A 22028-nucleotide genomic window follows, 5' to 3' on the forward strand; every position below is an offset into this window, starting at 1 on the left:
AACACAGACTATATAGAAATATTTGTAAAAGTTGTTTCATGCGTTACTAAGTGAATATGGCATTAACCCTCCTGTTGTCTTCGGGTCAAATCTGACCGATTTACTACTTTCATCAATCATGTTTTTACATTCGATTGATACTGAGAGCATGTTAGCTTAGCTTCTTAGCCTGAGCTAGGACTCGAACGTCACGCTCGTTGGCAGCAGGTCCCGCCCTGTCCCGCCTCAGCTCCGCCTCAGCTCCTTCTCTTTGCCCTTATTTGGAGAAGGCGGGAGTGTAGACTCTGACGACACCGTCGAGCCGTTAGTGGCGACTCCGTCCTACTAAGGGCTTCACGGCAACTCTGCAGAATCCTATGGGTGACGTCACGGACCCCTACGTCCATTTATATATACAGTCTATGGTTAAAAGCAGAGAACACATTTCACTGTGTGCTGTGTGCTCTGCATGTGTGACCATTAAAGAGGGTTTCATCCCTCCCAATTCTTATTCTTCTTCTCTCTTCTTCTTCTTCTCTCTTCTTCTTCTTCTTCTTCTTCTTCTCTTCTTCTCTCTTCTTCTTCTTCTTCTTCTTCTTCTTCTTCTTCTTCTTCTTCTTCTTATTCTTCTTCTTTCTTCTTCTTCTTCTTCTTCTTCTTCTTCTTCTTATTCTTTCTTCTTCTTCTTCTTCTTCTTCTTCTATGTAGCTTTTCTTTTTAATGACTGATTTTAAATGCCATTTTCTTAATTCTCTTCATTTTTTTGTAAAGCACTTTGACTTGCCTTGTGTTGAAAAGTGCTATATAAATAAATTGCCTTGCCTTGCCTTGCCTTCTTCTTCTTCTCTTCTTCTAACCCATATAAAACAGAACTGTAAACAGATTAACTTTTTCTTTCAAAATGTATTTGAACAGCAAGTGGAGGCAAAAGTGACTGCACCCAAAACAATAAACCTGCTAGCTAACTAGCCTAAACTCAGTAACAGAATGTGGGCAACACGTTCTTCTCCACAGCCGCGCGACCTCTGAGTCAGACGTCACTTCCCCCTTTTCTATCCTACGGGTACAGCCGTACAGCCACTCCCCCTGAACCCTGTTGTAAGAACATAATACACTTTTTGGGGATGCAGCTTGGGATGTGAGGACATGGCTTAGAAAGGGCGTGTCGCCTTCTGTCCTGTCAGTGTTGGCAGGACATGAATTAAAATGTCGAACTCGGACTTCATTTTAAGGACATTTCGGCCAGGGGTGATGAGCTATATTTGTTTAAGCACCGGATTGGCAAACAGGATCTGCTGCCCGCAGCTGTTTTATAGAAGGAAAACCTCCCTTCACTTCATGAAATCTCTGCAGCGGCCAGGGGGCAGCGGGAGGGTTAACTCAGCCTCTGAGAAGAGGAGCGTGCAGTGCCTTTCACGCACCGCCTTCACTGTGTTTACATTGTGGGGTAATATTTGTATGTATTCATATTAGCAAACTATGGATGAGCTTTAAAATGGAATAAGTGTTGTAAAACTGTGAGCTGGAGTTGGGGCTGTTTGGAGTAAACAGGGTTTTATTGCTCTGTGGGGGAGGTGTAGGTTATGCAGGTTCTTGAGACCTTTTGGTTGTGAAGTGAGCCCTGTTTGGTCTTCCTGCTGGCCAGCGTTGCGTCGCCGAATGGAGACGACCGGAAAAGATGACCAGCTGACCCTAACCCTTAAACCCCTCCTTCTTACTCCGGCATATCTCCGGTTGATCCCTGGCTTTCTGCCCTCTTCTTCACATGCTGCCCCGGGTTGAAAGTATCTCTGCAGTATGCGAACCAGTGCAGGAGTAAGCCGGCATTACTCTTTAAGCATTACAATATAACTGTAATATATCATGTTGTATTGTAATGATTGTATTGCATTGTCATATTGCCATTAAAGTAGATTATTGTTAACGGTACTTTGTAGATATGGATTCCTTCCTGTATTATAACCAGCTGGATAGGGACGCGCGGAGATTTGAAAAGCGGCCCAGTTTGCCCTCCCAAATCTCTAACAACCTTCAGAATCATTAGAAAGGCTAAAGAGCGGTGTGGCTGATGTGTTTTAACCACCACCCTCTACACACACACATACACACACACACACAATTTAAACTCAGACTTTTGTTCCTCCATGTTACGTTGTTATTGTTTCACTGAGCGGACCCGCACATTTTTTCAAACGCTCCCCTTTTGGTCCATCTACGCGGTTTTGTACGTGTGATGATTCGGCGTACCTTTAGTAATGAATATTAAATGTTGTGAGGAAATCTTTCCACCAATAATTCCAATAAGTAATCCAAAATGTATTCACTTCAGGTTTACGAAAGAACTGTAATCAGATTACTCGTTTTTCAAATGTAACGCGAGCTGAATACAGTTACTTGATTTTTGTATTCTGATTACGTAACACCGTTACATGTATTCCGTTACAACCCAACCCTGCCACACCCCACTGGGCTGGGCTGGGTCGGAACACTTACAAATGTGGGCCCTCGGCCCACACACAGCACCGGCCCAACGGGGAAACTCCTGTTATTCCCAATGGCCAGTCTGCCCCTGCTGGCTGAGCTCACTGAGGGTCTGTTGGTGTGACCGGTCTTTGCGTCTGACTGCAGAGGGTTGCTGGGCTTTCCTTTACTCTGTTCCAATTTCATTGTCTGAAATTAACTTGTTTATTCTCTTGTGATGCAGGTCTTGAAAATCAAGGTATACGGTCTCCACAAGTCTTCCTGGTGTCCAGCTTGATCTCCACCTGTATGACTTCCATCTGTTAATGGAGACCCTGGAGAGAGAGCTTCCTGCACACAAGAGATATGCTCTGCTGTTAGCCATGCCCAATGTCAATCTTGAGATCATCAACAAAAGAAAGAGGCTCTCCAGTCAAGAATAAAGTACCTAGCTGCTGCATCTGCACTCGGAGTACTTTGTACCGATCCTGGGCTCTACTTTTGCTCTTGATCTAAACATGCTGGTTACTAATGCCATAGTGTACAAAATACTTTTGGTCTTGATCCCCGAATCACTGCAGAGTCTTGCTGATAGTGCACGTGTGCCTCTTGCATGATCTTCAAGAGCAGAGATGAAATCACCTGTGGCTTTGAAGAAATAAGCGTGTGAGGTTATCCTTAACACACTGAATGTGTCTGGGTTTCACGTTACTTTCATTAGCAGCAGAGAGGAAGCGTTCAGTTGTATTCCAGTTTTTGGATTATTAAAGCAGTAGCAGCACCAGTAGCGGCAGCAAACAGCAGTTCAGCCAGCAGCAGCAACCAGAAGTAGCAGCAGCAACAGCTAGCAGCAGCAGCACCAGCACCGAGCAGCAGCAGTAGCAGCAGCAACAGCAGCAGCAACAGCAGCAGCAGCAGTAGTAGCAGCAGCAGCACCAGTAGCAGCAGCAGCACCCAGCAGCACCAGTAGCAGCAGCAGTAGCAGCAGTAGTAGCAGCAGTAGCACCAGTAGCAGCAGCACTAGCAGCAGCAGAACAGCAGCAGCAGCAGCAGCACCAGCAGCAGCAGTAGTAGCAGCAGTAGCACCAGTAGCAGCAGCACTAGCAGCATCAGCAGCAGAAGCAGCAGCATTAGCAACAGCAGCAGCAGCAGCACCAGTAGTAGTAGCAGCACTAGCAGCAGCAGCAACACAGCCAGCAGCAGTAGTAGCAGCAGTAGCACCAGTAGCAGCAGCACTAGCAGCATCAGCAGCAGCAGCAGCAGCATTAGCAATAGCAGCAGCAGCAGCACCAGTAGTAGTAGCAGCACTAGCAGCAGCAGCAACAGCAGCAGCAGCAACACCAGTAGCAGCAGCAGCAGCAGCAGCAACAGCAGCAGCAGCAGCAGCAGCAGCAGCAGCAGCAACATCAGCAGCCATCTCTTATGCCTCCACCTACAGCGCTCTCACTACTATCCTCAACATGCTCGCTGAGGATGCTCAGAGGGTATTCAGAAAGGCCATCCAAGTGTGATATTGGAAGGGGATTGGCCTTGCCTTCAATGTCACATAAAACTCCAGTGTACAAAAGAGATTTATATTTTTTCTGAGTAGATTTCATTTAATTTTCTTTTATAAAAAATGAACTGCAAAACATAAACTTCCAGCTGCACATTGCATCATACAGTACAGGCTGAATGATCTGCAGACTGTAGATTATATTTTTTAAAAAGCACTTCAAAAAGTAAATGTAGGCTTGTAACTTAGTCACCAGCACTTGCAATGATATGGCTTGCTTGAAGTGAATACATCTGCACTTTCTTGTTGGTCGGAGTTTTAATCTTTATGCTTTTACACTTATTGCAAGTCGCTATGGATAAAAGCTTCAGCTAAATGTAATGTAGTGAGTCGCTGCCTCTCAGTGGTGAAAGTGAGGAACTACAACACATCATCATTCAGAGGAAATATGCAATTGAATATATATCATCATTATTCTTACAACGACTGTATCACTGTTATTAATAAGATTTAAGTACTATGTTGAAAGCATTTTTGATCTTTTCCACAGGGTTTATCACGTGGAAAAGATTACATCAGTTAGTAAGAATTACTTTTATTATCAATAAATAAACCTTTTTTTTTCAAGCAGTAAAACATTTGGTCTTTAAAATATCTGAAAAATATAAAAATATTACATTTAAAATGTAAAATTAAAATATTAAAGTATTTCAAAATATTTAAATTGTTGTAAAATAATTCCTGTTAATGGGCAATGAATAGACTAATAATAATAATAACAACAACATTATTGCACACTTTGGAGCATGACACATTTATACCTAACTAAAAAGTGTTAGCATTTAGCTGTGTAACTCTAACAACTCTTTTACAATCTAATCACATTTTAAATGTTGCAATAGTTCATAACATAATAGCCTTTGGATTTAAACAACCACTCTTAGTTTCACTTTCATTTATCTTGAAAGCACACACCTCAGTGTGACTCTCTCTAGCTTTCGTTTTCCGAGGCTCACAGCTGATCTGAAGTGCTTTGTGAGGGATCAGTCAGCTGGGACTCGGGCAGGTGGTGTGACAACATGTTTTCCTGGGGTGAGGACAGTCAGAGGGGCTTCAGGCTAAAAGATGGCTCAGAAACGGCCCCCCCTACAGCAGAGGGGCTCCATCATCTTCAGCTCGGGTATCATATCACGGCTCTGTCTGCGGGGCGCACTGTGCTCGCTTTCCTCAAAAGTAATGGCAACGCGTTCATCATCGCCATCAGAGAGAGCCCAGCTGGGAGCAGAGTGAGAGGAAAACAGAGTGAGTGTTAGTCCAGATACTCTTCGGACTCTACGATTTATGTACACCATGTTTTACTTTTACCAGCTCAGCTCGTGTAAAAGCTGTATTGGCGGAGAAGTACTCACATCTTGTACTCAAGTAGAAGTGTCAGTGGCGTAACTATCGACGGCAGGCAATACATACGTAAAGTACCAAGAGTAAAAGTAGCTACTTGTTATGCAAATTGGCTAATTCCAGAATAATATATATGATATGTTTTAGAATGATTGATCATTATAAAACGTGTTATCAAAGCTGGTAAATGTATAGAGCTAATTTCCTGCCATAACTCCACAAACAAACTAAACAGGTTTTACAAATACCTCATGATTCACTAACAAACACAATGTGGTTTGCAAATACAAAACCCCATCTACAACTAATGCATTTAGTTTTGCAAAGAAAAAACGTATCTATCAAACAAACACATACATGTTTTCTAATAAATCATGTTTCAGAGACAAATTCAGCATAGGTTTTACAAGTACAACACTTTTTTTAGCATGGAGAGACGCAAATACTTTGAGCGCATCTATGATACGTCGCCGTGACGTCTGACATCGTCGTGACGTCGCCTGTATTCTACGTCAACCCATTCAAAATTGATGGAGGCGTTGGCGCACGTTGACAGTTAGTTCTCCGCTCAGTCACCTTAGTTATCTGTTCTTTGGCACAAATCACACCTCATAGCTGTCAGACATCAGCTGTGCGGTGTCACACAAACGGACGTCGCTTCACGTGACGCTCCGGAGGAAGGACGTCCCATTGCTCTTAAAACTCATTTCCCTGCTTCTCGTGGTTTCCTTGTGATGGACGCAAGGATTCCATTTAATCGACCTGAGATGCAGCCAAAGTGTATGAGCCAGCCACGGCGGAATATTCCGCCATGAGAAGAAAAAAGTGTTGTACTTGTAAAAAAAGGGTGTACTTGTCAAACCTATATGCTGAATTTGTCTGAAACATGATTTATTTGAAAAGTGTGTGTTCAATAGATACGTTTTTTCTTTGCAAAACTAAATGCATTAGTTTCTAGATGGTGTTTTGTATTTGCAAACCACATTGTGTTTGTTAGTGAATCATGAGGCATTTGTAAAACCTGTTTAGTTTGTTTGTGGAGTTATGGCAGGAAATTAGCTCCATATAAAGGTGCAGCTAGTTTGAATGACTTTGTAAACTGCAGGGTAGCTTGTGAATTTACTCCAGGTGGAACTAAAGTCTGATTTAAGAGTTGATTATAGTTCACATCATTAATCCAAATCTGTAAAGTAACTAAAGGTATTACATACATGTAGTGGAGTAAAAGTACACCATTTACCTCTGAATTTTAGCGGTAGAAGTACAAAGTAGCATAACATTGAAATACTCAAGTAAAGTACAAGTACTTACATTTACTTAGTTACTTTACAGCACTGTACTTTTCTCTAGTTTTACTATTTTATTATACATGTGTTTGAGTCAAATAACACTTTTAATAAGTGGAAGAAGTATTCAAATCCTTTACTTCCGTAAAAGTACTAATACCACTGTAAAAATACTCTGACAAGTAAAAGTCCGGCAACCAGCAAAATGCAGTATAAAATCTAAAATGAATAAAATAAAAAATGCACAAAAAAATCTAATTATTTAATATAAATTACAAAATGACTTAAATGTTCAGAGACGCCAATAAATCCTCTCTTAATTGGATAGATGATTAATCGACTAAGCTGTTCTTGGACAAAATGTTGGCTAGTTTAATTTGTAACACAATATCATATTTTATAAACGTGTGTTTTTTATACCATAATATGAATTTGTAGTGTAACTATAGTACATTCACTGTAAATTACAGAGTTTTAAGTGAAAATACAGTACATTTATAGTACAATACTTAAGTAGATGGACTTATTTACATTTCATCACAGCATGTCATCTATAAATTAATGACAACATTCCTACAGAATTCCAAATAAATACATTATAATTTAGATGTATTTGCAATTGGTTAAAATAGCAAATAATATTCATTCAGATATTCCCAAGAAAATAAGTTAATATTCATTTTCAAACAACAGTACTTATGTTTAAACACATCAAGGGCTCCCAAAAATGATATAGAGGAATAACCCTGATTTACAATCACAGCTTTCATTCACGTTTGTAACCATCCATATTTGTCTTGATGATGTCTGAGGTGTTCAATGAACAAATGGATGATTTAGCATATTTTCTATAGTTGTAACCAATCAGCTGCATCCCTTACACCTGCTGTGTTTCTGTGTTTTCTCAGAGTTTGTGAAGTTTAAAGACAAGATCAAGACTGTGAGTTGTGGAGATGATACGGTCACACTGCTGTCCAAGGGAGGACAAGTTCTCTGTGTGGACAGAAAGCTCGTTCCAAGGTGAGGAGCCACTGAGGTTATGCGTCAATCAGAGTCCTGCATTTGCAAGTAAATGTATTAAATTGTGAAAATGTGTCTTCACTTGGATTCTTGTTCTCTCAGGCCTATGCAGACTTTGTGTGCAGTTTCTCAGGTCGCCTGTGGGAGCCATCATTCAGTCGCCCTGACCAAAGGTACAGTAAAGGCCGTGGCTCAGGGGGAGAGCCGTTTCCACACATGTGGTGGTCACATCGTACATGATAAGCTGAGGGCCGAATCATCTCTTAGGGGTTGACCAATCACAACAGAGCCCGCCAGCTAACCAATCAGAGCAGACTGGGCTCTGGTTTCAGACAGAGGGTGAAAAGAGGTGCTGCAGCACAGGCAGTATGAGAAAAATAAAGAGCTTTTTGAACATTAAGCATGGAGACATGTCACAGTAGAGACCACAAATACTGATATGAACCTGAAAATAAGAATAATATGAACCCTTTAAATGTTATTTTATACTTTTAATGCAAATTCATACTTTTTTTAGGTTGATATAAATATGTTTTATTTTGTTTATTTTTCGCTTTATGTTATTTAAAAATGGAACAACTGTCACGGAAACCGCATTTTCTCCAGGATTTATGATCCTAAGGTATGGACATCGGCTCCAAAAAACCTAGTATTGGACGGTAATAATAATTATTATAATAACAAAACCTGTCTCTCAAAAAATCATTGATTACAAAGTAGTTTGCCAACAAAAGGTGCATTAGGGAAGTTCTATACAAGTCACGGTGTTTTCTCCACAGATGGTCAGGTGTATACATGGGGCCAGGGCTCCAGGGGCCAGCTGGGTCTGGGGGAGAGACAGCCCAGCACCGAATCCCCCCAACACCTGAACTCTCTGTCAGCGGTCCCCCTGGTGCAGGTCGCTGCAGGGGGGGGGCAGAGCTTCCCTCTCTGTCTCTGGAGCGGTGTTCAGCTGGGGCAGCAACCACTGTGGGCAGCTCGGCCTGGGAGACACTACAGGTACATGTCAAGTACTATTGACACAGCACTAGCATTTCAAAACCTATTTATACTATTTACATTAGAACTTGTTATTCTTTTTTTACAGACAGACATACACCCACTCCTGTTCATTGTCTGAACTTGAAGAAAACTACCCACATTGCCTGTGGAAAGGCCCACACGGCCACTTTGACAAAGGTTAGATTCCTGATTTTGCCAACCTGCAGTCCTTTTTTCTTCTGGACAGCAGACATAGTACACATACAGTAACATAATTCAAATGTGCTCATAAAATCACACCCTCGTGCAAATGCAATAGGTTTTCAATGGCTCAGAGAACCAAGAGGATAATTTTTTTTTTTTGTTTTTAAGTAAAATGTCTGTGGTTAAAAGCACGCAATAACTCAAAAACACAACAAACCAATAAATCGTCCAATACTTATTTTAAATATATTCAAAAAGTCTTGAAAAAGTTAAACATGCTTTAACAAATTATGTTTAGCTGTTCGGGTTTAAATATGACGAGCTTTAGCTTACAGATGCTTATTTTTATAGCCATATATATGTATATACAAATACAAAAAATCACGAAAAACTAAAAGACTACCCTGCTTCGGCTAATCGGTGCTGGTCAGAGAAGTGAGTCTGAACCAAAACAAGTATGATGTTAACAGCAGACTATGAATTATTGGCTAACAGAACAAAAGGTCTCCTATCATGCAAAATGCACTTTTTTGATGTCTTTTATATGTGTCCCCCGGTGGTGTCAGGGAACTCACGCAGTGTCAGAAAACAAATACCTCTCTCTTTTCCTCCATACCCAAATCTCTAAAACGACGTGTTTTTGGCACGTAATATGGTCTTGTTACATTAGCAAGCATCGCTAACACTCAGAGCTAACCTGTACTGGAGAGCATGTGTGTAAAAAAGCAGGAAATAAAAAAGGAACTCACCCTTTCTAATAAACCCGCCAGCAGAAAAAGCATTTGAGCTCCCATACTGTTCAGAAAATATCCTTGATGTGGTTTGCAACATGATGGCATTTAATCACGGCAGCATTTAGCTGTATCTCGTTAGAATTCTGAGCAGGCATTAGCACCCCCCTCCTCTTTTTTTTTCAATCTAAGGACCCCAGAATCAGGTTTCTCTAACAGGGACAAACAGAAGGATGTGAGGGGTGTCTAAAATGCATGATCTGTTTGGTATTTTGAGAAAAACACATCATAGACATCTTAAAAATATATATTTGTATATCTCTGAGACCCATAATATATGCCCTAAAAATAGCATGTTAGGAGATCTTTAAGGACCTTTTATGCAATACTGGAAACTTCTAAGACCCCGTACCGAGAACGTCTAACACAAGTACATGCGTAACAATGTCTGGTTGCCTCCTCAGGACGGGTGGAGTGTTTACGTTTGGCTCTGGTGAATATGGACAGCTCGGGCACAAACTCATTCAGAGATGAAACTACGACCTCGGCTTGTTGCAGAGCTCTGGGGGGCAAAGGTCACCCAAGATCGCCTGTGGAAGGTACAAGAATATCTCACCTTTTATGAAGCAATCATGGAAGCAATTTTCATTCAAACTATTGCAAGAGGCCGGTCAAAGTGTGTTTGTGTCTGCGGTGACATTAAAATGATTGCCCTTTGCTCAGACATCACACATTCGGTGTTGCACAGGACTCCAAGAGGGTCTACTCCCTTTGGGTGTGGAGAGAGCAGGGGCAAGCTGGGACCCGGAGAGGAGAGTCATCCGTCTGTGCCGCTACCTGTTCAACTGCCACAGGGTATCTACACGGTGAAAGATAGATTAAATAATGCAAACGCAATGAATGACTTCACAGTGATTTCACCTTTATTCTGTTTTATTACAGACACCAACGTGTAATTAAAAAACATCTTTGCAGGGGAAACAGCTGTTCATTTGCAGTTTGCACATCTAATGAGGTACCAGCACAATCATACAGTACAGACCATAATGGTCATGGGTTTAATCACGTAACATTCATTCAACTGTCTATTTTGCAGGATGTTCAGGAGGAGGCAAACACTGTTACAGACTGTTTTGATCACATGATGGACAAATGGACCGCTGAGTGTGATTCAAAGGCTGGAAACAGATGAAACAGTAAGTATATCAATTATATTATTACTTACATGTATAATAGTAGCCAGAAGTTATATGGACTACATGGCAGAAATGATTGATTGGATCTGTAGCGGTTAATAGTGCAATGAACTAAGATTTCAAATCTTCACAGGGAAATTCACAGAATGTTTTCCTCTGCTTCCTGTCTGAATGCAAGCTTCCCTTGAGAAAAGGTAAACACAGTGCACAAACTTTATAATCATTTCTTTTTATCTGGTGAAATTGTAACATTTCCTTTTAAGCTGTGCTTGTTGAATGGCTATAGAGATGGCCATGTTGATCTGTGAATGAAATCCACAACTTTATACATCTTCAACATGCATGGTTACAAAACATTTTTAAAATGCATCCTCCTCAGGATTCTAGCACAACATGGGTGCACAGACATTTACTGGAAAATAATTAATTACAAAAAGTTCCAGGAAGCAGCCAGCAGGTTACTTTGTGTTTAGCGCAAATGAGCTAAACACTTACCTAAGAAGTTGATTAAGTTAAAAAGACCTGCTAGCATGGATGCTGTGTGCTGCATGTTAGAATACCAGTCATTTTCCCTTTCCATTCATTGGACCGAGCAGGAGATCGGAGGCAGGGCTTAAGCAAAACACAAGTGCGCACCCTCCATGGGCCGAGTTACTTTAGCTCTCGAGAGGGCAGGCCGTTTTGGCTTCTTGTGCCACTGAGCAGTTTTCATAGGAACGAACGGGGTCCCCGCCTCCCAAGGTATCCAGTTCTCTTTATACATCCATGCTGTAAACATGTTAGCCTGCTGAAGTTAGCATTTATCTGAAAGCACCAATATGCCTAAGGTAAAGTCTCACAGAAGTTTTTTTTTCTTTGTTTTTATAGGCAAAGATGAACATTTCCCAGACTTCACCCAAAGTACTGTGGCCTGAACCTGCCACTTGCACAACTTGCTTTCCACAAACTGGTAAAGAAGGACAATGTGTTTGCAGAGGTAAGGGTAGGTTTGGGCTTCTTAAAGTTGTTCTACCTAAGACAAGCGTCTTTGAGCACTGGGAAAAGCGCTATACAAATTCAATGTATTATTATTATTATTACCTTCAGTATGTTCAGTATTTGTAACTAGTACAAATTGTAAGGCAGGATTAACTCTATAATTACTCTTGTCTAAAGTGTTAAGAATGACCAAAGAGTCCTGATAGGTACTTATCCCTTGCTGTGCTTCTCGAAACTAACAGGTTGAGGGTGCTCTCTTGAACTTGCTCCCCTCCCTTGATAAGCAGCCAGTGGGAGTGGAGGGGTTGAGGATCTTCCTGATTCTCAATGAGCTCCTGCATGTGATCCAGAACCACAAACCTCCACTAAAGAGCATAAAGCTCGCTAAGGCGATCGCTGCTGCTATACTGAACTTGTCTGCTGGCAGCCTCCAGGTCATAGGTAACCTCACCTTTACACAATCAGCAACATATATTTTTTCATACTAACTGTTTTTTGAAAATGCATTACACATCAGACGTTTTTAGGTCATTGTGGTTTACATGAAGTCAAACCCCAATTTTAATACTATTTATTTCTGAAAATGTTCTGCAATAGTCATTACATTTATTTACATGCAACTATTACCTTCCTACAGTATAGCGCGCATTTTATTGGTGGTCACAGGGAAAGATGCATGCGTACAATCTTGCACAATTTATCTCACAGCCTATTTCGTGGTCACTGTCCTAACACTATGTCAGAGCTGCGGTTTTAAGTTACTGCCTATGCAGATGTCAATATCTGGTTGTTTTCTTCACATCAAAAGCAAAAAAACACATTTTTATTTTTGAAGCTGTTGGAGAAAACTAAATGTAATTTTCACCACATTACCCACCACCGACCTTGAAATTAAGACTTCCGTTGAGATATTTTTGTTTGCAGTGGATGATTTTAAATACAGATAGCAGGCATTTAAGAAACAAAGAGTAAGTTGTTAGATGAAGAGTTGGACAACAGAATGCACTCCTCAAAATTCCACCCAAGGTAACCACATTTTACGTAGCCCTGCTGTTGTGGGGACTTCTGACCCGGAAGTTCAAGAGAACTGGATACAGCGTTTGGAGGTGGATCCCCGTCCATTCCTTTAGAGGTGCTCAGCAGCACATGAAGACAAAATGACCCGACTTGAGTTCAATAATCCTCAGATCATCGTTGAACCATGGCCAATAGAGAATGCGTTTTCCTTAAGACCCGCCTCCAATCTAATCCGTCACTGCCGGTTTCATCTTAATCAAATGAATGCAGGGGAAAATAACTCTGGATTTGCTTTTAACACATTTACACACTTTTAGGACCTAATCATTTAAAAAAAATTGGCAATTCAAATGTTCATTCTTGGTTTATGAAAAAAAAATATGCTGATTGTCAAGGTATGACATCTGCTCAGGGTGTTTCGTGCTCACTGACGTTAATGACTGCATATCTCCATGTTGTGTTCCTCAGGGGACTGGTGGTCCTCACTGCCATCCTCCACCATGAGGTAAACATGTTGAGGTATGGAAGCAGGCCCTCTCAGTGATCCTGTTCAACGAACCTGTGCATCGAAGCTCAGAAGTCAAAAATCTGCTACTAGTCCTCCAGTTGATGTACAACGTGAGTATCCGTTATTGGCTGAATTTTCATAAATGTCACACAGCATGAACCAGTTATCCTCCAGACTCTAACAACAAAATAAAGCTTTTAAAATTGCTGAACCTTTTACTTAATAAATGTAACACTTATTTTAAGGTCAACCACAGGATTGCAGAACCTCAAAAGATGCCAGAAAGTGAATTTTGTTTGTTGTTGACAAACGAGACATTTTATCTTGAGGATTGGCAGCTTTGGCGTTTCGGATCATCATACAAGGTAACAAAAAAAAAGAGAGAAAAGCTAAAATGTTCATTCAGAATAGTCGTTATTAGTAGTAGTAGACAGATACACCAGCGAGGGTAAAGCACTCACTCAAGTAGACCCACACAAACACACACTTAAAAACCATCTATCTAACCTTTTTTCCCTTTCAGAAGAATACTGAGCCACTTATCCTTTGCAGCTTTCCGTCTGTGATGGACCTGGAGTCGAAGAAGTATGTTTTTGACCTGAATGCTCAATTCACCAAGGTAAGTCAAGTTCTGTACCTCATAAGAATTAAGAAAAACCCACCGAAGTAGGCATTAAGTTACACAACAGAGAATGGGTAAAATAAGTTATGAGAAATGAAATCTGGAATTGTCCTGTATTCCAGACCAACGAAATGGCTCATATTTTTGGGGAAATCCAAAGGGAATTCGGATTCCCTATGCCTAAAGACCTGCTTTTGTAGTGAAGGTGAGGCGAGGATCAGTTTTGAAAGACACCTTCGAATATCTGGCTTTTACAACTCCGAGTGACTACAAGACTCCACTGATGGTAATATGGTGGTTTAATTCTGCGTGAAGTCACATTAAAAATCTTGCATTATTGTTTAGTGACTCTTGTATGAGCTGCTGTATATTTTTTGCCTTTCATCTTGTAGGTTTATTATGATGGAAATTTGCCCGGCTGGAACGATTTCTATGGCTACGTGAAAGACTTTTTTTACGAAGTGTTTCACGAGATGGTTTCAGCTGAAACCGGGATGTTCATGTACAATGACTCCAAGACACTGGCATGGTTCCCATCCAAAGTAAGATGATAATTATGCAATGATAAAAAGGATCCAATGATCATACCACAAAAGTAATTATCATCCTGGTATTTCTCCACTTTTCTGTTAAACATTGTCTCTCCTAACAACACCAGGCAGCACCAGAGGACCAGAGGTACCTACACTTTGGGGTTCTGTGTGGATTGGCCTTGTACAACCAGTGTATCGTTCACTTACCCTTCCCACTGGCTCTGTTCAAGAAGCTGCTGGGTGTGAGGCCTTCACTGGGGGACATGATGGAATTCAGGCCCTGTGTTGGAGAGTAAGGAAATTCATTTAAATCCCACACATTTTGGGTTTGACGTGCAGATTTTTGGTCAGAATATACAGTACATTTTTAAAAGCTGAAATGTAATTCCTTTTATCGTGTTTCAAGGGGTCTGAAGAACATTCTGGAAGACTACACAGATGATGAAATAGAAATCCTCAACATGGATTTCTCAGTATGTGTTTTACAGTCTTCATCCTCTTTCTGATCCAACAACAGATATTTATTTCCCAATGCAGTGATTTCACCTTTTTCTGTTGATCACCAGATCAACTGGGATGGAACAAACGTTGACCTTGATCCTCACAATCCTGAGAAGCCTTTGACAGGTCAAAATAGGTAGGAGCAATGAAAGCATTTCTGTGACTTCCTTGTGTGTTTTGTTATTTGTCATCAGATTACAATCTTAAATAGTATGTAAGTCAACATCTTGGGTTTTATATATAAGCTTTAAATTTCACCGGACATTACACGCCTAAGTTTGACCTTGGCATAATTTGTGTTTGCTAGTGTCACTCAACTATACGTGCTGGCGAGGAGGTGAAACTTATCTCCATGTAGATACCAACAACAACAAACAACAATTAACATATATTTATTTGATTTAATTGTAATATATGTATCAGAATGATGCCGAAATAACAACATACTGATACAGGTTAGATAAAACCATGAATTCATGCTTTTCAAGTGTGCTTCCAAGACGGCAGACTAAAAACTTTTAAAATGTATGTTTTCGAATCGATCAGGCTAAGCTACCGTTATAGCCGCGTCATTCGCTTGATTTGCGCCACAGGGCAAATTCGCATTTATCCGCGTCTTCACATTGACCTAGGGTTGCCAACCGTCCCGTATTAGCCGGGACGTCCCGTATTTGAGACAAAAGGGGCGTGTCCCGTACGGGACATTGTTTGTCCCGGACTCCCGTGAAAAGGGGAAAATAAAAAATATGTTTCTGTTTGCGCGCAATGCAGTGTGTCTGGCTGCGTGCCTGTGTGTTTGTGTGCTGTATGCGAAGGGCACTAGGACCGCTCAGTGGACAGGGCAGGCACAATGCTCGCACGTGTGTGTGTGTGAGATTTTCTCCGGTGGGCCGCGGGCGCGGCATCATTGTTTGTGTGTCATGTCAGCCTGTTCAGTCGTGTGGGAAAATGAGCGCTGCCGGTGGAGGAGGTGATAATGAAAGAGGAGAAGAGAGAGAGGATGTGGTTCTGGGCCCTGGCCCTTCTAAAAAGAAAAGACTTACAACAAACAGTGGAAGAAAAACACTGTTGGGTAAAGCCTGTGAGTGGAGATCTGTCTCGGGTCGTGTGTGTGTGTGTGTGTGTGTGTGTGTGTGTGTGTGTGTGTGTGTGTGTGTGTGTGTGTGTGGTGTGTGTGTGTGTGTGTGTGTGTGTGTGTGTGTGTGTGTGTGTGTGTGTGTGGTGTCAGCTGATTGATGGGAAAATGCTGGGAAAATGGTTGGTTGAAGGATAACATTAAGTCTAATAATGATGTACCGTGCATGTTCACATCATGTATACTTTGCATTACTTAATACCATTTTTCAAATATTTATTTTTTAAACATTTTGGACAAAATAGCCAATTGTACATCGAGGTGCCCAGATGTCCCTAGTTGCCCACCTATCCGATTTGAACATGCTGATATACAATGTGATGTAGTAGCCTAATGCAGGTGTAAGATCATTGTGTTTGTATTGTGTTATATGCATAGTTTTCTATGCATTTTGAGGGTTTTGGGGGGTTTGACCCCTCGAACCCTTGGGTGCTGGCTCCCCCAAAAGAATTAAATAACATAACCCTAACCCTAAAACCGAAATAAAGTTTAAAAAAAAAGTAACTAAATCCGCCAGAAACCCGAAAATCTTCGCGCGCGGGGGACACATGCATGTGTCCCGTTTCTCCATTTCTGGAAGTTGGCAACCCTACATTGACCTTACATGTAGCCACGCAAAAGTTGCTTCTTATCCAGTGTGAACGCACCATAAGGCTTATATTGTAGAGAATTATGAAAGAAGATACATGACTTTTATTGGGTTTATCTGAGATTTTTCCTTTATTATAAAATAAAATTGTAGGGCAAAAAACTAAAACAATAAGCTTAAAGATAGCAGGTAACTTTGTAGACAGAATTTCTCTTAAATCATTGCTTTTACCTGCTAGGAAATACCTTTAAAATCTAATCATTTATTTCTGACGCTAACCCGTAAAAAGATATTTACATTACATGTCACTTGTTAGACGCTTTTATCCAAAGCGACTTGCATACATTCAGTACTGTGGACAATCCCCACAGGAGAAATTTGGGGTGAAGTGTCTCAGGGACACAACGACATGCTGACTTCAGTGGGGTTTGAACCTGTTCAGCGCACTAATTCACTGAGCCACAGCCTCCCTATTTAATACATTGATTGATTCATTTACATCAGTCTTGGTATGTGTAACACTATAATCAGCACCGGCTCAGTCTTATCTTAATCAGGCTGAAGAAAATGATATCCTCCTGTCAGAGCATAGTTTGACAGGATCTGAACCTGATCTTGTTGACTTGTAACTTCAATCTGCTGAACAGGAAGGAGTATGTGGAAGCCTACGTGAACCATGCCTTCAACACATCAGTGGAAGGTGTGTTTCAGGAGTTCAAGCGGGGCTTCTTCCAGGTGTGTGACCAGGATTTGGTGAAGCTGTTCCGACCACGGGAGCTGCAGGATGTGCTGGTGGGCAAAGACTTCAATGACTGGGCCAGGCTGAAACAGGTACAGTCCAAAACAAGAGCTTCTCATGTTCTAGTTTTCGCTTAAACCTGTCCCATCCTTTTGTGCTTTATTTGAATACTACAACAGTCTACTGTATATAAGAAGTATGTGTCTGTTTCACTGTATTTAGGTCACAGTTTATGAGGGGGAGTACGACACGACCCCTCTACACCCCACCATACAGATGTTTTGGGAGGTTTTTGATGATCTAACGGAGGATCAGAAGAAAGCTTTCCTTTGTAAGCATTTTACCTGATTTTAACAGATTAAACCAATGAGAAATTATAATTTTCATGAAGCAATAATGTAGATGGTTCATGAAAGTTTCACATTTACTATGTACATCTGGTAAGTTATGTAACTGTTGGTTGCTTGGAGTCAATACAACTTCTTATAGTTGCCTTAAAATCTTCTAATGAGCCACTATAAATTGGTGCAGGAATGAGTCCTAAAACCCGGAATGACTTATTCCACATCTTACAGGCTTCTTATCAATTCTGGTTCCTTTGTCTTATCACAACTTCTGTGTCATATACATTGCAGTTGTTAAAAAGTGTCCAAATGAGACTACTTCATCTATTTCCGTCAAATATTAGCCACCTTTAGCTTTTCGGTGGTGATGCACAGCATGTGACCATCATGTACGTTGTATAGCCTAATTAGCTTTTTACTTCTGGCAAATGTCCTAAACTTCTATATGTCATGTAAATGGTGGTTGCTAACAAGGGACTAAATACATTTCTAAGCGTCATTACGCCAACACAAATCCGCTTTTAGCTTAGCAGTGTTGATGCACAGCCATGTAACTTTGATGTCGTTTATAGCAATATGTTTATTATATATAATTATTTCTGCTGTTACATTTACACTTCATAAATCTTCAAGTTGTGTTGATATGTGGAGATTATCCTGCCGAACAAAACATGTTAAATATCATAAACATGTGTTAGCCAAAAAGCTAATTTTCTGCAATATATCGAAATCCAATGGGAAAATCCCAAGCCCCCAAAAATACTTCATCACTGCACCACTCTATTGAGCGGGAATACATACAGTCTGTAGGAGCCATTTGATGGGTTTTGTTGGTGTCTCAGTTTATTTAATTTATATGTATAGTGCAATATTATTTTTGAACACTTGGTGGCGGGGTTTAGCTGCACCGGGTGTATAAAAGGGGTCATAGGTGACAGGAGGAAGAGCAAACCGATTCTACCAGCCCAGCCGGCAGATGCTCATACCACAACCCTTTGACACTGTATACTTAAACCTTGGTATGTAAAGCAATACACATCGTTCTAAACTGCAGCAAAAGACCGGAAATTCATCTGTTTGAGTCTGCATCAGGATCACTCTAAACCAGGCATCCTCAAACTACGGACTCCGGTCCGGATCCGGACCGAACCACCACTGTCTCCGGACTCTGAGCAAATTATACTTTTCATATGTATGATCTCTCTGTATTATATGTGAGACATCGCCACAACGCATTCGCAACGAGTCAAAATTCTCCGCTATGTCCACTGCAAACAGCGCTCTGCATGTCTGACTGTTCCACTGTGTTCCACCTGTGTGTGTCAACGCTTTGGTCCAATCACATTCAGCATCCAGTCAGCGTTTTTTCCCCCCAAACAATCTGCGAATCAGAGGCACAGTAGGGCGGGTCTTCGCGGACTGCGGGTGGGAAAAATGTGTGTGTCTCTTTCAACCTGTCTAAGTCAGAGCGAGAATTAAAACAAAAACAAAAAAAATTCAGAGCGAGAGTTAACAGCTCATCTAGTTCCATCTGTACTGTAGCTAGTAGCCTAGTTTCACCTACCGGGGTGGCAACTGACACCCTAAAAATAGGCCTTGCCACCCCAGTTGGCAGCTTTGTTTTGAAAGAAAAGTTGTGGCTCATCGGACATTTATGAGAGAAAGTCTCTAATGTCCGAGTGCAAGTGAATGCAGCACAAGATGCACGTCATGTAACCCCTCCCCCGGTCCTGGCGCGAGCGTGGACATACGATTTGGCGGCGATTTCATTTGAACTGGACGGCGCAAAACGAGAAGCATTCGGACCCAAGCACTGAAGGAATGAGGTATTTGCGGTCTACACTGACAGAGAAGAGACTGTCAGTTTGGCTGTACTCAGCATTGAATCAAAACGCACTAAAGCTGTTGATCTTAATACGTTTGTGAGGCGTTTTGCTGAACAAGATGGTAATCGCCGCATTCAGCTGTAATAGACATGTCAACTTGATGCTCTGCTCACGGATGAGCATACACAACTATTAAGATGATGACCTTACGTGTGTAAATATATTGTTTTCTTTGAGGGGGTCTGCCCCCAAAAAACTGTTTTAAGTCCTGAGAAAGTCAAATAAGACGGTGTTTAAAACTACACTGCCCAGCCAAAAAAAAGTAACCACTTTGATTGAACTAGGCCAGTAGGTAAGGGCTTTCCACTGGATAATAACTGCAGTATAAAAGAATGCATGACTGAAGTGATGGAGACCATGTTGAAGGCAAACAAAAAGAGGAAATAACAGGTCAAATCAAGCAAATCCCCCTCTCAGATTGCACAGCAACCAGAAGAACATAAATACTGGCTGGTGATTTGATTCATCAGCTTTGTGATGGAATAAAAAATGCACAGTGCATTTCCTTAGCTGTGGGTGAGTCCACTGACACCACTGACAATGCTCAGTTGCTGGTGTTTGTGAGTTTTTATGATGAGGCAAAGGGGGAGTTTGTTGAAGATGTGTTGGGCCTGACGAACCTCAGTGGACACACAAGGGGAATACATTTATAAAGCAATAATGGGAATGCTGAATGAAAGAGGGTGCAGCTGCCTTTATTCCTAACTGTGCTGCTCTTACACTGCGACTCTGAGGGGTCAAGCACAGAAACAATAACAATGAAAACTGCTGCATACAGATTATTTTTGTTTTTGCAACCTCGTGTTAAGAATCTTGTTGCAATTGTTTAAAAGTTTGAATGACCGTAATAAACGGACCTTTGTCTTATTGAAACATTTATTTTGGACCTTTAAGATTTGTATTTGAGTACCCCTGCTCTAAACCCTCCTGTGAATTAATGGCAAAGGATATAGAACATTGGAACATTAAAATTGCACAGTCCAAAACAATAAGCAACTGCGGGTCTAAAGAGCAACAAAGGTATTTTATTGAGAAAAGTCTTCAACTAGAAATTAACTCTCAAACTTCAAATGTAACTTAATTGATAGTTTGAGGGGAATACTTTGATGATTTGCTGTCAAAAGGATATTCTGCTCCCTCATGTTTACCAGGTGTTTTATTGGCCGGTGTGTCCATAATCTTCTTCTTAAATAAACGTTCTACATTCAGTTGCGAACCCGACCTTAAAGGAGGGCACAAGAAGGCACAATTAAACTAAATTAATTTAACATTCAGGTCTGATTTATAGGAAGAGCAGTTTAAAAGTGAGAAACTCACTGATTACCACTTCTCTCTCCACCAGGCTTTGTGACCGGATTTGAAAGGGTGCCTATTCTTGACCTGGAGAAGTTCAAGATGAAAATCAGAGATGCAGAAGTCCAAGGCCCCCCTGACCAGTTCTTCCCCAACGCAGATACGTGTTACTCGGACCTGGAGCTGCCCTTCTACTCAACCAAAGAGATCATGCAGACCAGGCTGACCGAGGCTCTGAGCAGCAACAAAATCATCTTCAAAGAAGCTGGGACTGAACTCTGATGGTGTCTGGTCTGAACAGAAGACTTAACATTGTCATACAGCACTTTGTAAACCAAGAAGCAGCCTTTGTAGTATTGCTACTATACCTGTTTCTTAACAAACTGTATGGCTGAGAAATTCTTGATAAATAGGATGTATTGTGTGGTGGGTTAATATCAGAAATCCTTCCCTAATAGCAAAAACGCTGTTATACATACTCCATTTTGATTTGTATGTATATATGCATATTTCATAAAAACGCCCTATGTACATATTTAAGCATGACATGATCTTCTAAGATGAATAAGGGTGTGACTTTGTTGTATTATTTTGGTAAGTTAACCATGTAACAAATGTTACATACAATATGTTTAAACATAATACTCCTTTGTGTTCTGGAGACTTTTATTGTTGAGTTAAGTTTTTCAAAACCTTAATATAGGAATCATTTGTTAATTAACATTATACTGTATGTTGATGCAATAAAAATGACTTCCTACTGTGCTCCTCGGCTGTTGAATAACTGCTAAAACATACACATCTTAAGATATAACACTGTACTGTGGAACTGGTTTATTTACTGCAGAATCTCCTCTTATTTAATTTACTGTGAAATAATCACCTCATACATTATGTTAGGTCATATTTTTATGCATACAAATTACCTTTAATCTTTGATGATTGGGTCTGAAAACTCTACCTCATCCTGTATACTGAGTTTAGCGGCAGTAGGCCTATTCGACAATAGTTAATTGCTAATTTACCAAGCCCAATGTTATTTTGAACTAAGTATTGGGAATTAGTTTCTTCCATATTGACTAAACAAATGTATAACTAGAAAGGAATTGTCAAACACAATGTGATTACTAAAT

The 22028-nt window shown here is 40.8% G+C and overlaps 1 protein-coding gene, 1 long non-coding RNA gene and 1 pseudogene across 2 annotated transcripts; all 3 read left to right on the top strand.

The window, feature by feature from the left end:
* The first annotated feature begins 1562 nt into the window (after nt 1–1562).
* On the top strand, nt 1563–3215 carry LOC117553421 (annotated as a pseudogene).
* Nucleotides 3216–4953: 1738 nt separating this feature from the next.
* Nucleotides 4954–21660, top strand: LOC117553422 (probable E3 ubiquitin-protein ligase HERC4). Its single transcript, XM_034227325.1, is given in 22 exon segments — nt 4954–5236; nt 7527–7638; nt 7741–7811; nt 8418–8562; nt 8564–8637; nt 8726–8817; nt 10278–10409; nt 11631–11726; nt 11971–12169; nt 13214–13251; nt 13253–13363; nt 13499–13618; nt 13777–13872; nt 13998–14064; nt 14067–14161; nt 14268–14417; nt 14534–14700; nt 14815–14881; nt 14975–15045; nt 17281–17464; nt 17595–17703; nt 20945–21660. Coding segments are annotated over 22 exon segments (2652 nt in total). The 5' UTR covers nt 4954–5013; the 3' UTR covers nt 21178–21660.
* Nucleotides 10377–10945, top strand: LOC117553425. Its single transcript, XR_004570147.1, has 3 exons — nt 10377–10569; nt 10651–10750; nt 10884–10945. It is a non-coding gene; the product is annotated as an uncharacterized LOC117553425 (long non-coding RNA).
* Nucleotides 21661–22028: the final 368 nt, after the last annotated feature.

This window comes from Gymnodraco acuticeps, unplaced genomic scaffold, assembly GCF_902827175.1.
Source record: "Gymnodraco acuticeps unplaced genomic scaffold, fGymAcu1.1, whole genome shotgun sequence".
Classification (NCBI taxonomy): domain Eukaryota; kingdom Metazoa; phylum Chordata; class Actinopteri; order Perciformes; family Bathydraconidae; genus Gymnodraco; species Gymnodraco acuticeps.